This window comes from Tubulanus polymorphus, chromosome 2 (genome assembly GCF_964204645.1).
Source record: "Tubulanus polymorphus chromosome 2, tnTubPoly1.2, whole genome shotgun sequence".
In the NCBI taxonomy this organism is placed as follows: domain Eukaryota; kingdom Metazoa; phylum Nemertea; class Palaeonemertea; order Tubulaniformes; family Tubulanidae; genus Tubulanus; species Tubulanus polymorphus.
The window spans coordinates 29,459,232-29,473,517 of NC_134026.1; the positions used below are offsets into that span (position 1 = coordinate 29,459,232).

At 35.9% G+C, this 14,286-nt stretch overlaps 2 protein-coding genes across 2 annotated transcripts; one reads left to right on the plus strand and one right to left on the minus strand.

Moving 5' to 3' along the window:
* Positions 1-36: 36 nt before the first annotated feature.
* LOC141898467 (nuclear pore complex protein Nup155-like) lies at positions 37-8,731 on the minus strand. Its single transcript, XM_074784374.1, has 32 exons — positions 8,723-8,731; positions 8,110-8,259; positions 7,881-8,018; positions 7,668-7,764; positions 7,511-7,581; positions 7,329-7,421; positions 6,893-7,165; positions 6,741-6,814; positions 6,568-6,659; positions 6,135-6,382; positions 5,951-6,054; positions 5,494-5,661; positions 4,937-5,234; positions 4,782-4,853; positions 4,544-4,691; positions 4,402-4,462; positions 4,211-4,323; positions 3,961-4,025; positions 3,740-3,873; positions 3,602-3,661; positions 3,387-3,518; positions 3,226-3,303; positions 2,857-3,056; positions 2,618-2,768; positions 2,436-2,540; positions 2,191-2,348; positions 1,399-1,642; positions 1,203-1,323; positions 949-1,059; positions 726-862; positions 528-634; positions 37-317 (listed from the first exon to the last, which is right to left on the minus strand). The coding sequence occupies exons 2-32, from the start codon at positions 8,252-8,254 to the stop codon at positions 176-178; spliced, it is 4,140 nt and encodes a 1,379-aa protein (XP_074640475.1). The 5' UTR covers positions 8,255-8,259; positions 8,723-8,731; the 3' UTR covers positions 37-175.
* Positions 8,732-10,087: 1,356 nt separating this feature from the next.
* LOC141899162 (uncharacterized) lies at positions 10,088-12,791 on the plus strand. The gene is made up of 9 exons (XM_074785319.1): positions 10,088-10,153; positions 10,382-10,598; positions 10,905-11,047; positions 11,126-11,266; positions 11,623-11,698; positions 11,780-12,027; positions 12,108-12,299; positions 12,377-12,565; positions 12,767-12,791. The coding sequence occupies exons 1-9, from the start codon at positions 10,088-10,090 to the stop codon at positions 12,773-12,775; spliced, it is 1,281 nt and encodes a 426-aa protein (XP_074641420.1). The 3' UTR covers positions 12,776-12,791.
* The last annotated feature ends 1,495 nt before the right edge of the window (positions 12,792-14,286 follow it).

The window sequence follows — 14,286 nt, forward strand, 5'->3', positions numbered from 1 at the left end:
CACAAACTTACAAAACGATACGTAATTTCGACAGAAAAGAATTTATTTTCATACAAAATGATTATTTTAAGTAAGTATAAACATGATACATGTATAAACATTAGAATAAAGTATCTCAAAAACCACGCTTTGAAATTACGCAAAATTTTCCCTATTGAACAAAAGATTTTTAGTGTTAAATGAGTCTATCAAGTTTGGCTTGTAATCCTTTGAAATCACGGATAAGCTGATTGACAGGGATATCTATGCTGCTAGTTGATTGAAGTTCGACCAAATATCCGGCAAGTGCATCCAAACAAACAGTAGTAAACTGACGTCTGTAAAAACAACAAAATCAATTTAACATCAAAAAGTTACACAAGTTCATTAGTCTGTACTGGGTAGGTATCAATATGCCATTGAAAGGAGTGTGCTGATAAAATGTCTAATATCTGGTGTTTGTACGAGTATTTGTTTCAATTAAAAACTTAAGAACCGAATATCTGAAAAGGTAGGGTCCAGCTTGCATTAAATAAGGTTATGTTTACCTCTCATAAACTGGTACTAGAGCTGGAGTATCTGTGAATGCTAGAATCAGTTGATGAACAGCAGATAATAAATGTAATGGTTTTTTACTGGTTACCCAGAATGGATCCTGTAAGAAATGAAACACATTTTTACCGGGATGATTCAATAATTAAATACTGAAAACAAAACCTTATCACGCAGAGAGTGAATAATCTTACCTTTGATTTGATCAGTCTATCATAAATTTCCAATAGAGTAGTTATTTTCACTCCGCAATCGATTAGAATAGTGAAAACCCATTTAGAGTCGAAACCTAACTGACAACTTCTCTTTTCTAAATACTGTATTAGAAATGCTGAAACGATCGATTAAAGTTTTTAATACACTGTTTAACTTGATACAGGCTTACGATTTGTGGAATGTTTATACAGTAACACGTACCAACAGGGAAATATCTCTCAGTAGCCGAGTAACTTCTGCCCAATGATACAATCTTATTACTCAATATTGTCATCGCTGTTTGAGATGGAATGTTAGCAGTCGTATTCAATTCTGTAAAATCCATAAATCATGACTTCAATCTCATATTTACACAACCAAAGATTGAGGCGAAGACAAATATGTGGTGTTATGGTCAGTTGCCCGAGACAAGTTGTTGTTTACTTTCTCACCATAAGAGGAACAGAAGTTATTACCTTTTTCAATGATATCCTGCCAAAGCGATTCAACCAAACTAGGGTCATAATGACTAGCGCAGTGGATGATAGCTAGTTTACTTTCTGCGATATCGAACCTTTCAGCGAAATCGCCGTATAACTGAAATTCAACCAGATGAATGAATGAATTCATTTTTACTGTGAATATTATGAGTTGATTCCACGTTATACTCACAGTAGTTATATCTAGCAGTTCAGAGTTCAATCGACTGATAGCCTCCTCGAGTTGTGGTACGGTTGCTGGTAGTCTTTGTAAAGTTTCGAGCATCTGTATTTGGAGTCTTGCGACGTCCATTTTCTCCTCGAGTTCGTGGAGGAATTCGCCGTCTGCTCCAGAAACTCCTCGTATTGTGGAACTTTTAGCGCACATGATCGCTCGTGATAAATATTCAATACGCTGCTGTAATGTCACATCAGTTCTACAATATGATTAATACATTACTAACTTACAAAAATCATACAAGAGACACTTGAGAATTAAAGCTTTCTATTATATATGTACGAAACCTCGTTTCATCACAAACCGAGAATTTCATCCCAAATTTGACAATTTTAATAAGTTGATACTGGATATAACGAACTAGCCGCTATAATGAACATATTTTCTAGTCACCTGACCCAGTTCCACAGTTGTAAGTTAAAAGTTGACTCAGATTTAACTTGTTGAAAATGAACTAATTTCAACTCGGTTAACCCTAGCTCAGAACTGTGGAAGTGGATCCTGAAGTTCGTTGAAGTTCGAGTCTATAAAAGTTACAATAGACTCCGCTTGTCTCATAATTCACATGACTAATGAATTTTTTCCCCAAGACAGCAAGCGAATTCTGGAGTAGGTGGACCAACCATAATTCATCATCGCATGAAGGGAAAAAAAACCTTTAAGATTTTGTGATAATCCTAAGGCAATTGACTCGCAAGGCAAACGCAAGTGAATTAACAAGAGACAATGAATATAAAGTTCACATACTGTTGTCTGTCTGCTAGTTTAGCTTGAATCTTTGCCGCGGCTTGATAATTCTTGGTTTTCTCATAGTATTTCCACAACAGGTCCAACATTTCAGTCTCCTGCGCATTATGCTCAGTGGGTGCTTTCTTCAAAAATGCTTCAAGGAACGGCGATTGTATCTAGAAAACGAAAGTGCATAGGTAATGTAAATTGACACTATTAAACTCCATCAGTTTCATTCAGCGTATTTCAAACTACAATTGCACCTCTAAAAGTTTTTCATATAATTTCTGTTCGAGCAACCATTCATAGAGCGCTACATGGAAGAGTTGATCATCAGACCTTAAAGCCAGTTGAAACATTGACTCGCTCTGTAACAGAAAAGGTAAAATAGCCATTTAATCGATTGGGTAAAATACTAAAGAGAAAAAAGAGGAACGATACTCACATACTGTTCAGCTTCATTGCTAGTTAATCTATCAGTATCCACAGCAGGAGGGGGTCCAGGTGTTCTAGGAACACTAGGTGATTGCGGATGTAGCATACTAGTCGATAACAAGCCTCCCAGCGTATCAGTTATACATTTATAAGCTTGATTTCTGCAATATTAATCATATCAAAATTTCTAAAAGAACCACAGGTGATCAGTATGATCCGCATGCCTATTGAACTATCACAGCCACTTACCTTTTAAAGAATGCTTCCATTCCTGGATAATCGACTGTTAATGCACCACCGCACGAATAGTAATGCAACGCTAACTGTTGAGGGTCACATTTATTGGCGACGCATAAACTCAAATCAACGATTCCCTCGTAGAAATGAACGAACGCAAAGTAATTACAAACAGACGGCAAATTAACACTGATAGCTATATTCTTATATAACTGAAAAGAAAACAATTCGAAAAACATGTGAAAACAATGAAAACGAATGAATTTAGAATAGTCAGCAGTTGAACAGTTTTAGCACAATTTGTTTAATCCTGATGTTTTAAACCAAAGTGTCAAATTTCAACCAAGAATTGCAAAATTGGATCTTGGATATTTAACTCACCGCTAAAGCCTCTCTAAGAATTGCTTCTCTTTCATTTGGATTTTGAATTGTTTTTACAGTCTGAAGCATTTCGTTTGCCTTGAAATATAAACATAATTCGTTAGACAGTTGAAAGTTGTGTATGCTGTGCTTAAAGACGATCATTATTTATGTCATCATACCTTAGAACAAATAGCGTCCTCAGTGCTGTACAGAGTTGGACAAACTTCACGTAGTCTGCCACTGATAGCATCAACTGAAGCATTATCATTCAGATAATTGCGGATAATACTCGATACTAGTTCCTGACACAGCTAGTAATCAAAACAAAAAACAAAATCGTCAAACTTTTCGCCTCATGAAAAAAGAAGAGATTCAAATCATAACGTCAACTTACCTCTTTTCCAACAAGACAAAACTGTCTGAATGTCATGGATTTTATGGTGTTTGTATTACGCTAGAAAACAACAAACAATCAATAAAATTGTTTTAACACGCATTATTGTAAAATATTCAGATACGCATGTGTACCAACCTCATCAAGCATAGCTATAACTGTATGGAACTGATGATCGCAGATTATCTTCCATAATCCAAGAGCCTCATAAGTCCTATTAATCAACACTAGTATCTGTTGAAGGGAGGTTTTCTCATGAGTTTGAGCTTCAGCTGAAATAAAATAACAAACTGATATTACTTCTCAATAGTTTTTAAAATGTGAAGAATGAAGATGAACTACCGGTATATATACATTACCTTGTTGTTTCCTATACTGATCATCCATTTGACCCACAAGTCGACTTTGTTGAAAACTGGTCGTTCTACAATAATTGGAAGCATTAGATTCTCCTGATGCTTCTAAATATGCTATATAAAGTCCAGGATCCAGTTCCACAGTCGTGAGTTAGAGTTAACTCTGAGTTAAAGTTAGTTCATTTTCAATGAGTAAACTCAGAGTCAAATCTTAACTCACAACTGTGGAACTGGACCCAAATTGCTTACTTACCCATCAGCGAGGCCTTGAGCGGAGAAATGAGTATTTGATTCGATAAAATCTTTCAAACCTTCCAAATGTTTAAGGAACCAACTAAGTTCTTCACTACTAAAGCGACTGCTTAGCTGTAAACAGCAACGAACAATTCATCTTACACAAAATAGATTAAATTTCAAAAATTCTAAATGAAGAATCATTCTTACAAATTCCTTTCCTCCGCAATTCAATGGCTTGTCGGACACAATTCTCATTTCCCAAATTGGCCTTAAAGTTAACACAAATCGAGTTTAAGTCATAAACATTCTCACAATAACATAATACTCACATAACAAATAGTCAATTTACCTTAGAATACGAGATAGGTATAAACATATGCCATTATGTTTGCCCGAGAATTTGATATCCAGAGTGAAGTTTGGACCAGTCGACGAACCAAACTGTGATTTCTGAGCGAACACTGTGTTAGGAGTGGACATCTGGATCGGTTGCGAGCCTAAAAATATCATTTCGATAATATATTTCAATGAACAAAGATTTTGAGCGATGGAACACCACGGTGGGTGATAGAAGAGTAAAGTCTTACCATGAGCAGGTGTTGCAAACGGAATTGTTTGAGACATCGGTGAACTAGGCTGAAATCCTGAAGTACGCGATGCTGAAATTAACAACTTTAAGGTTAGTTTCAGGTTTGTTTTTTAAGCATCCGAACTGAAATCAAGAATACCAACAAAATCGTACCAACAGCCGGAGATTGCGGGAAACCCGGTCCGATATTTCCAGTTTGTGACGGAGCGGATGAGAGGTAATTATACGTGGATTCTCCGCCGTACAAGAAGAAAGCTCTCGTCGCCCATTCAACTATGTGTTGATTCGACGGAGATCGGGAACAACAAAGAATCAAACACGTAGCACACGCTTGCTCTTCTTTATGCAGCTGAAAGAACGCTTTCACTTCCTCATTATCCGCGCCTTGATTTCTAATGAGAAGTTGTTGTAATTGATTCACCGGTAAATATTTATCCATTAAATGCGATCCCTAAAATCAACAGACAGTTTATATCAATAATAGAATAACCACACTGAACTGTGAAGAATAGAAAATATACATTTAAAACCCACTATATATGAATTTACAAGATTCTGAAAATAGTACCTGGGTCCAAAATATTGTCTTTTAACTTTTGATAAATGAATCATGTTATCAATCTTTTAAGTTTATGCGTATAAACCGGGGTTGTGGGTTATATATCATCACATCCATCGGATAATAGACTGATGATGATATAATGGCGTACCTTAGAACTAAGAAGAACAAATCTTCTGATTGGTTGGATATGTTGACTAACCACGATTGGTGGGTCACATTTTCCCGGCGTTTTAAAAGAGTCATCAGCTTCGAATCTCGGTAAACGAACTGGTATTTCTGATAGAACCCACGTCCGTCCATCAACTGGAGTCATCGTCTAAAATAAACACATCAATCATTAGTGATTCAATATTTCCCATAAAAAACCGTCAGTAAGTTTGACTGTATCATTGAGAGACACCCACAATATCAATTTAAACATTCTGTTATTGTTTATTTTTGTTATTTTTCATATAAACTCCAGAGATGGGTGAAATAATTCCATCCTACGTAAGAACAAAAGCAATATAGGTAATAGTTATTTGAATTGATATTGTGGGTTTCTCAATGATATTCACGAAGATTGGAAATAGTCTTAATCATTTACATTGATTTAGAGACTTTACCTGTGTTTCCATGAGTTGCTGTTGAAAAGGGAAAGTATCGGCGCCGAGAGTCCACAATACATCACTATCTACTTCTTTCCGAGAGGATGATAGAACTAAAGTACCTGCAAGATATAAACCTCATTAGTCAGATAAATTTATCCTGAATTTCATCTAAGATACAATCATTGATTTTTCATAATACCTTTACTATAGTAAGCTTTATGTACGTTACACGGTTTCTGAGGAGATCCACTCGCTGAGAACCCTGGCGGAAGTCTAACGTGAACCAATGATAACATCGACGGGCGACGATTCTGACCAAAATAATCAGTAGTAAAATACAAGCGAACACCTTTATAGGTGATCGCTACTAAATGAACATTCACAGACTCTGATTTAGGTATCGCTGAAATGTGGATTATTTCTTTGAAATTTGTACGATCGATAGTCCTGAAAAATAACAAACAGATTTCATAAAGCAACCAGCGATCCTAAAAAGCCAATCAATTAACACAGTCAAATACCAGTACTTAAGACAATGACAGAAACTGTGACGCGCGATCTTATAATCTCAACAAATTTCCCTGACTTATTTAAATGGTTTATGTCTCGTATTGTTAAGGTTTATAAGTTACCTGGCTATAAGAGAGGCATTCTGCTGCGTCGTTTGTTGCGATACTGCCGCTATTCGACTCATACTGCAACCATTTTCACCTAAATCATAAACCTACAAATAACACAAATACAACACATGAATAACTGCATTGATTAAATGAATAAAATCTCCTGAAGTGATTGTAGAATTTACCTGTATTGTTGCTTTTTGTGATCTCGTGTATAAAATGTGTCTAGATTCATCGATACTGATCTGCTGTAGGGGATCTATAAATACATACAAACTATTCACATACCCTTCCATCATTCACAGCACAGGTTCTCCTAATCTAATTAATGACTTACCGTCTTCAGCTAGTGAGAAATTGAGGAACGACGGCATCAGAAACGACAATGTACTCGTCGAATGATTCACTTTACGACATTTCCTACTGAACCAACCATCTTCCGCTTGATAAATCAGTTCGTAAAGACAGCCGTCTTTACCAGCCATAAATATACGACCGTTCTCCGAGCCATTCACCGATATCATATGAGTGCCATCGGTAGGGATAGAGAACAGCGGGTCGGGCAGTAAATGCATCTCACCAAAACAACGATTATCTTCATGCAATGTACCTGAATGAAATGAACGAATTCACTTTACTTATCAAGCTAGTACTGTTAGTAAAACGGGGTGGCCACTTTACTTTTAACCCGGTAAGGAATATCAGACATAATGATATAACGAGACAAAAGCTGGAAAATAAGTCAAACTATCATTAGAATTCGATGAACTCACCATCAAATGGTTGAACAAAACTGACTCCGAGTAACACGATATCGACAGGTGTAGCTAAACACAATAAGTACTGAATATGTGGCTGAAATATTCCTTAAAAAAAGAAAACTATCATCGATTAAAACAGCTTCACGTGTGGTAGAAGTACGATCGAATACTCTGCAGTTATCAAAGATGCTTACCCGGTTTAGGTATGATTAAACCAGCGCAGAGTATAGTATCGCTTAAACCATCAAAATACGCTAAATCAGACCTGAAATTGAAGATACACAGTCAATTTTATAGCATTAAATATAACAAATTCTATTTGATGGAATAAATAACGCATTAACTACGCACCCGTCTTCATAATTCCAAACAAATATATCGCTATCGATAGACAACCAAGCACGACTGATTTCTGGAAACAATCCCATCATACAATGATACTGCATATCTATTCAAAATGTTAAAGATATTCTCAAATCAAAAAGGGCTTGTCTCGTATATAGCTGGGGGTTTAAAATCAAACATTTACAACCGTGTTAGAAACGCATTTATTCTAAAGGATACGAGCAAATTGTTCAACAAGCTCCGGGGGCAACGGAACACGTTTTACAGAGCTAATCTCCGATAAAGAATCCAATCCAACTTTCGGATCGGAGAGAATTGGATAATCGACTTCATGCAGACCGCTTAAAGTTGGTTGTTCTGAAAAGCGTAAAAATCATCGAAATCAATATTGATCGGATATAAAACTTTAGAATAATTAAATAGTTAGAGACTGTAGATAGGGACTTACTGTGTGAGGCTAAACCTAGTAAATCAGATAGGTCTCCATATGCTTTATCAGCTTGTAAATTCTGTTCCACTAATCGACACGCGTTCTCAAGATCATCTTGTATTACACTGGCATTTGATGGCGGCACTGCAACAAATGATGCCATTTCTTCTAAAAATGGAAACATCATCAATAAGTCAATATAGTCTGAATACCAGTCGTTGTTACGGTTCTGTTTCAGAAACTTCAAAGACACTGTTCCATTCCATCTCGCCTGGTATCTCATAAAGCTCCTGAATCAACATCTAGCAACATCTAGGGCTCAAAGTCAAGATGTAATCTTCATAAATAAATTACATTCTTCTGATAAAGTAAGGTAATCAATAAATGATAAGACCCGCCAGCCCAACCACGTCGAACGTAGATTTGACAGACTATTTTAGCCGCGAAATGAAACATCAATCATTGTTTTCGAGGCACCATAGATCAATTCAGAGATGTAACACATAAACTACAATATCAAAATAATGACTGTGCGTAGATACATTTCATAAAGACAGTAAATCAAACAAATATTGTAAAGAAAATTTAAAAAATACACGAGAAAATCGTTAACCAAAATAAGATTACAAACCGGGTGTTCTTTGTCGACGACCTTGAGCTTTGTGGAGCAACGATTGAATTGAATTGATGTGGTTACCAAATTCAAATTCAATTTCAAATCGGCAGCTATCAACCAAGGTATCGTATTATGAATTTAAAATGGTTATAAAAAAACCTTTTTTTTTATTTTCTATCTTCTGATTAGGCCTGTGCTACATTTGTCCAAAGCTTGTTCCGAATATTTTTCTCAGATATAATTCTATGCTCTTCTTGAACACATCTCGAAAAGTCTTGCATTTGCCTTGGCCATTTGCAGTGAAACTATACGTCTGAATTAACATTGTTTTTGGATTGCTAAACAGCTAGAAGTCAATAAAACATTTAGTAGAAGTCAATATAACATTGTCAAATTCATTCATAAATGTATCAATAATCACACGAGTGAATGATATCTTTTTTGTGCTTTGGGAATGGATGGAGTGGTAAAGGAGATAGAAATGAATTTATGCATTATATTTGTCATTGCTACAGGTGGTTGATGTTAATGATGGAATTTATTCATGATGATGATGATGATGTTCAAATATTGGAAGTATCATTGCCTCCTGCCACCATCCTCCATCCACCTGATGATTTATCGCGCAATGTCAAATATTGGTATGAACTTTTGAAGTTGGAAGAACATCAGCAGCAGATCACAAATACAAGGAAAATAAAACAAGATCTTAGCAAAGACCTTATCAATTTATCGCAAGTTTTCAATTCGTTAGTGGTAAGTCAATGTGTGGGAATGACCCTTGGGTTCAGTTTCAAATATTTTCAGTTGGTGGTAAAAGAATACCTCCAATGATTACGTAGCTAACTAATTGAAAATGTGAAGTAAACAAAAAATTGGAGTTTAAAAGCTTACCACCAATGATTAGGTAACTACCGGTAACTTGAATGTGAAGTAAACCAAAATTTTTAATTCAACCCTCAAGGGGGTGCCCTTGGAAGGTTGGGTGCTTATTTCTATGAATCATTAGGCCTACTTGAAACTGGACCATGTGAATTATAGCAATGTCTTCGTCTTAAACAATGATAATGATTTCAGGATAATCCACTGCGTGTATTTGAGATGTATCCTCAGTTAGGGAATCTATTTAATCTATTAGCCTACAGTTCAACAGTGACACAGAATCAACAAACGTACCAAGCATTTCTACAGTGTTTATACCCTTTATCAGCTCTTAAATCTGATGATGTCCGATTAAAGAAAATCAGCATCTGGGCACTGGTGATTATCATCCTTATTTATTGTCATAAAGAATTTGTTTTTTCGAAATCGTCCATAAATATTTTCTTTTTTTTCCTCTAGAGACTCATCAGAAAAACTGTTTGTTCAACTTCAAAATCAATGTATGGTTTAGTTCGGTCTGTCGGTTATAGTCATCCTGATTGCTTACAGTTACATATTGAAAAAGTAAGAATTTTATTGGAGTCTAATTTGCTGCTGTTCAATTAGTTATCGTAGATCGAAACCCATAATGACAAAATTTTCGGCTTTCAAGGAAAATCCATTGTCAAGAATGATTAGGTTTTTGTTGAAAACCAAAGCTCTGAGAATCTTAATTTTTTTTCTGTTTTTGTTTGCAGTTTTTTACTCATTGCGAATTTTCAACCACTTGATAAGTCGTTATTCTCTTTTCAGATGATAGCCAGAATGCGCACTACTTTTAACCAGTGTTACGATTTATCCCATATTCCATTGATACTCGAGGTACTGGATTTCGTTGTAGAATATCCAGCAATTATTACCCCGATTTATTCAGATCTCATGAATTGGTTGATCAGAATTCCTCCAAGTGAAGCAGCTACTGTTTGGCAGAAAATTAGTGAAATCGTTTATATCAAAAAGGTTCCATGCGGTATGTTTAGAACATACAAAGTGTGTAACGTACTATAGGGCGTATTATGAAATTAAACTTATCTTTCAAAGATGTTTAAAAATGTCATTTGATAAATTCTACTATGGAATAGACAGGAATTCTCACACTAGAATCATATGCAATAAGATTTCGAAGAGCTATTAAAGAGAAAAGTCAATATTTCTGTGGGTTAATGACACCCAAAACATTGTGGTTTCATTTTGATATATTTTCAAAATCTTATTCCATGAAATGGGGCATTTTATTCACCTACAGTTGACACAGTGTTTTATTTGTCTACTACAGAGTATTCGTGTCTGAAGTCGTTATGGATGAATCACAGGCAAAGTATGGAGATGGAATTACTGAAAAATATCAAAGCGAATATAGAACAATCGCGTTATATATCGGTTTTTGAAATGAAATCAGCTTTGATTCATGAAAATATTGTATGTATTTTGCATAAAAGCTGTGAAGGTGTTGAATTTTTCAACCTGTTGTGAGATGCTTTTAATTGTGTTTTTAAGGTTCAGGCTGCAGCCTCCAGTGCACACATACTCTCAATGCTTATACTGATGTTACATGATTTATATCAACGGACTGGTCGTGATTTGAGACTCATTCATTTCTCAACTGCTCTTTTCAGATGTATTCAACAATCCACTCGGGTAAAGAGAGCTACTTGTATTCTTCTCCAGGACCCAGTTTTATAGACTCAGTGGTTAACTCTGTTCATTTTCAATTGAGCTAGCCCCCAGGACCCAGTTCCACAGTCGTGAGTTAGAGTTAACTCTGAGTTAAAGTTAGTTCATTTTCTACTGTGGAACTGGGTCCTGGTTATTAAAGATAATACCAGTCTTTAAAACCGGGACCAGGGTTCCTATAGATCAGGGATATCAGGTGTAATTCAGAACGGTAAAATTTGGTCTAGGTTCAGGGAAATATCAGGAAATCCCTGATCCGTAAGAACCCTTTCATTCTCTCCTCAAATTCGTGTAGCCTATCTCTTCATTAATCATTTCAGACCAGTCATGAATTGTCTTCATATCCTGTGAATCTGATACCTTTACTGAACACCCTCAGTACGGCTTCTATTACTGGTAAATCTGCATTTTACATAGTTTTTTGTTCCATTTCAAATAACCTGCCCACTAATTAAATGGATATTTCTATATTTATAGGTTACTCTATTCCTAGTTCTCTGCTCAGTATTCAGGTGTGTAGCTTGTGGAATATTTTGATGAATACTCGATCTAAGGAGAATTGTTCGCAGATCTGGTGGTTGACTTGTTCTTATCCTGAATATCAATTAATAGCTGCTCGATGCTTATTGGAAAATCTCTCCGAGCCACAAACGACTAGCTTTACACAATCAATAGATATCCTTCTATGGTTCAGATATCAGTCTATAAACCACGGTGCAGTTAACGTAAGAATGTTCTAATATCTTTTATCTTTTGATGAGTTTTTAACGAAATTGAACGTATATTCCTATATTTCGGTTTTCAGGAAGAAATTGTCAAGTTTTTACGCGAATTCAAACCATCGACTATGAATAAAATGAATGAAGTTGATATTAAGAATACGTTCCATAAAACATCATCAATCTCTGAAGGAGCAAGACCCGTTCTGTGTTTAATAGTCGTTTTATTTGTTATTTATTTCGAAAATCTTCAACATTTCAACACAATTCTCCAGTTGGTTAGTAAGATTAGAAATATCTAATCAAATATTTATCACTGAGTTCCGGTATAAAGATTTATTTCTGTTGTTTGTAGGTTTCTGGTAGCTGTGATTTTTATTCGCATATTCAGATTATTTTTGACATAATGGATTTATTGATGATGATCGAATCTGGAATTTATGAACTGAAGATGAAACCTCGAATCGTCAGCATTTTATCGTCAATACTGCAGCAGATCTGTAGTGAAATAGACAATAGTAGAGATGAATACAGGAGTTCTCTGGTGCGCGCTGCTAAACGAATCATATCCAGTTGACAAAAAAACTAAAATAGTAGTCATTTCACAAACCTTTTCTAGTTCGAAGTTTCAAACAATTGCGTTATCAAAACCTGACTTGTTACTGGCGTGATGATTCCTGAAATATATCAGAAATATAGCAATGTTATTTTGATATCTGTTTTTCGTTCGTTTAATTTTTTCTAGGAGAATTGATCGTCTTAGACAAGCAGGAGCAGGAGCAGGAGCAGGAGCAGGAGCAGGAGCAGGAGCAGGAGCAGGAGCAGGAGCAGGATAGGGAGTTTACCTGATGCCTTCGTCTTCATCCCTGAAAAAAATTGAATGAAATTGATTGATCAATTAATCTATGAGATAAAGAGCCGGTGAAATCTGATCGTTTCGTGGAGCATTGAAACCTCTGACGACGATGATAAGACCACAATATTAGTGAATTTATACTAACGGTTCGCTTTTTTTCTTCTTCAAATACCACGTAACTACGATTATGGTTATTATGGCTAAAACTGCAAATGCCGCGACGAGGACGCCTACAATCACGTTCTTAAGCGTTGTATCTAGAAAATATCCGGATAATGGATTACAATCTAGATGTCCACAACCAAACACCCACGAGGAACAATTATTAGAATAGTACCTTCGCAAAGAGAGATCTGTTGGAATTGCCACATGGGATAGCTTTCCGGGCTGCATATGTAAACACGATCACCTTTCAGATACCAACCGTTAGAACATCGCTCCATCAAAACTGCAGAACCTTCGATTGTGCTCGTGCTATTCTTAACAACATGTGGTAAATCCAAAAATCCACAACTCCGAGCTAAACAAATATCATATGAACAATTCTTGTAAAATTGAAATATGGAAGCTCCCTTCGTTTTGTTTGAAGGAGCACACATTGATATTTGATACCATGATCAGTTTTAAGACACCGAAAGTAAATAAATATGCCTGTATGAAATTCACGTGTAATTACTCAGTTTTGCGTTACTCTGTAGAACTTTGAATTCGCCGTCTGCAATTTTAGTTTGATTGGCGATGGCCGCATCTCCTCCAGTAACCTCTAAATCAAACATACAAGCCGTATTTCCTTCACAGATTGTATGGTTTGTGCTGTTCAAATTAAATTGTGGTCTATAGCCATCATCCTGATTCATAGATTCATAAGTCTGTGGAGCCAAGTAAGTGAATAAACTATCTGACTTGGCCACTCTCCCTGAAAGTGAGATGATAATATTCAGTGCACGCGAAGTCGCTGAAACATACGTACGTATTAGAAATTTTCATCAAAGGAATTCGACATACACTTCTCTTTAAGTAAATTATATTCGGATTCATTGGAATTTGTTGTTGCTTTTTTGTTTCGTGTCGTCTTCTCCCACATTCCTAATAAACCATCCGTCTTATTCTACGTAAGTGAAATATACAGAGAGATGCGCATGATAGGCATTTTCAAAACGAGAATGAAAGAGATCTATCGCATTATCTTGAATCTTTCCGCAAGTCAACAGTTAAAAATCACATACCATTATTACATATCCTAAAATGTCCTAAAGCTTTTGGCATAGGTTTTTTACGGAAGCGATAAAGGGCCTCGAGATGTCGCGTTCCAACTCGACAAGTCGTCATATTTATGTCGACATACCGCGATATATCGCGTCAAGTCGACATGAATATGTCGATATATCATGACATTTTGACGACATATT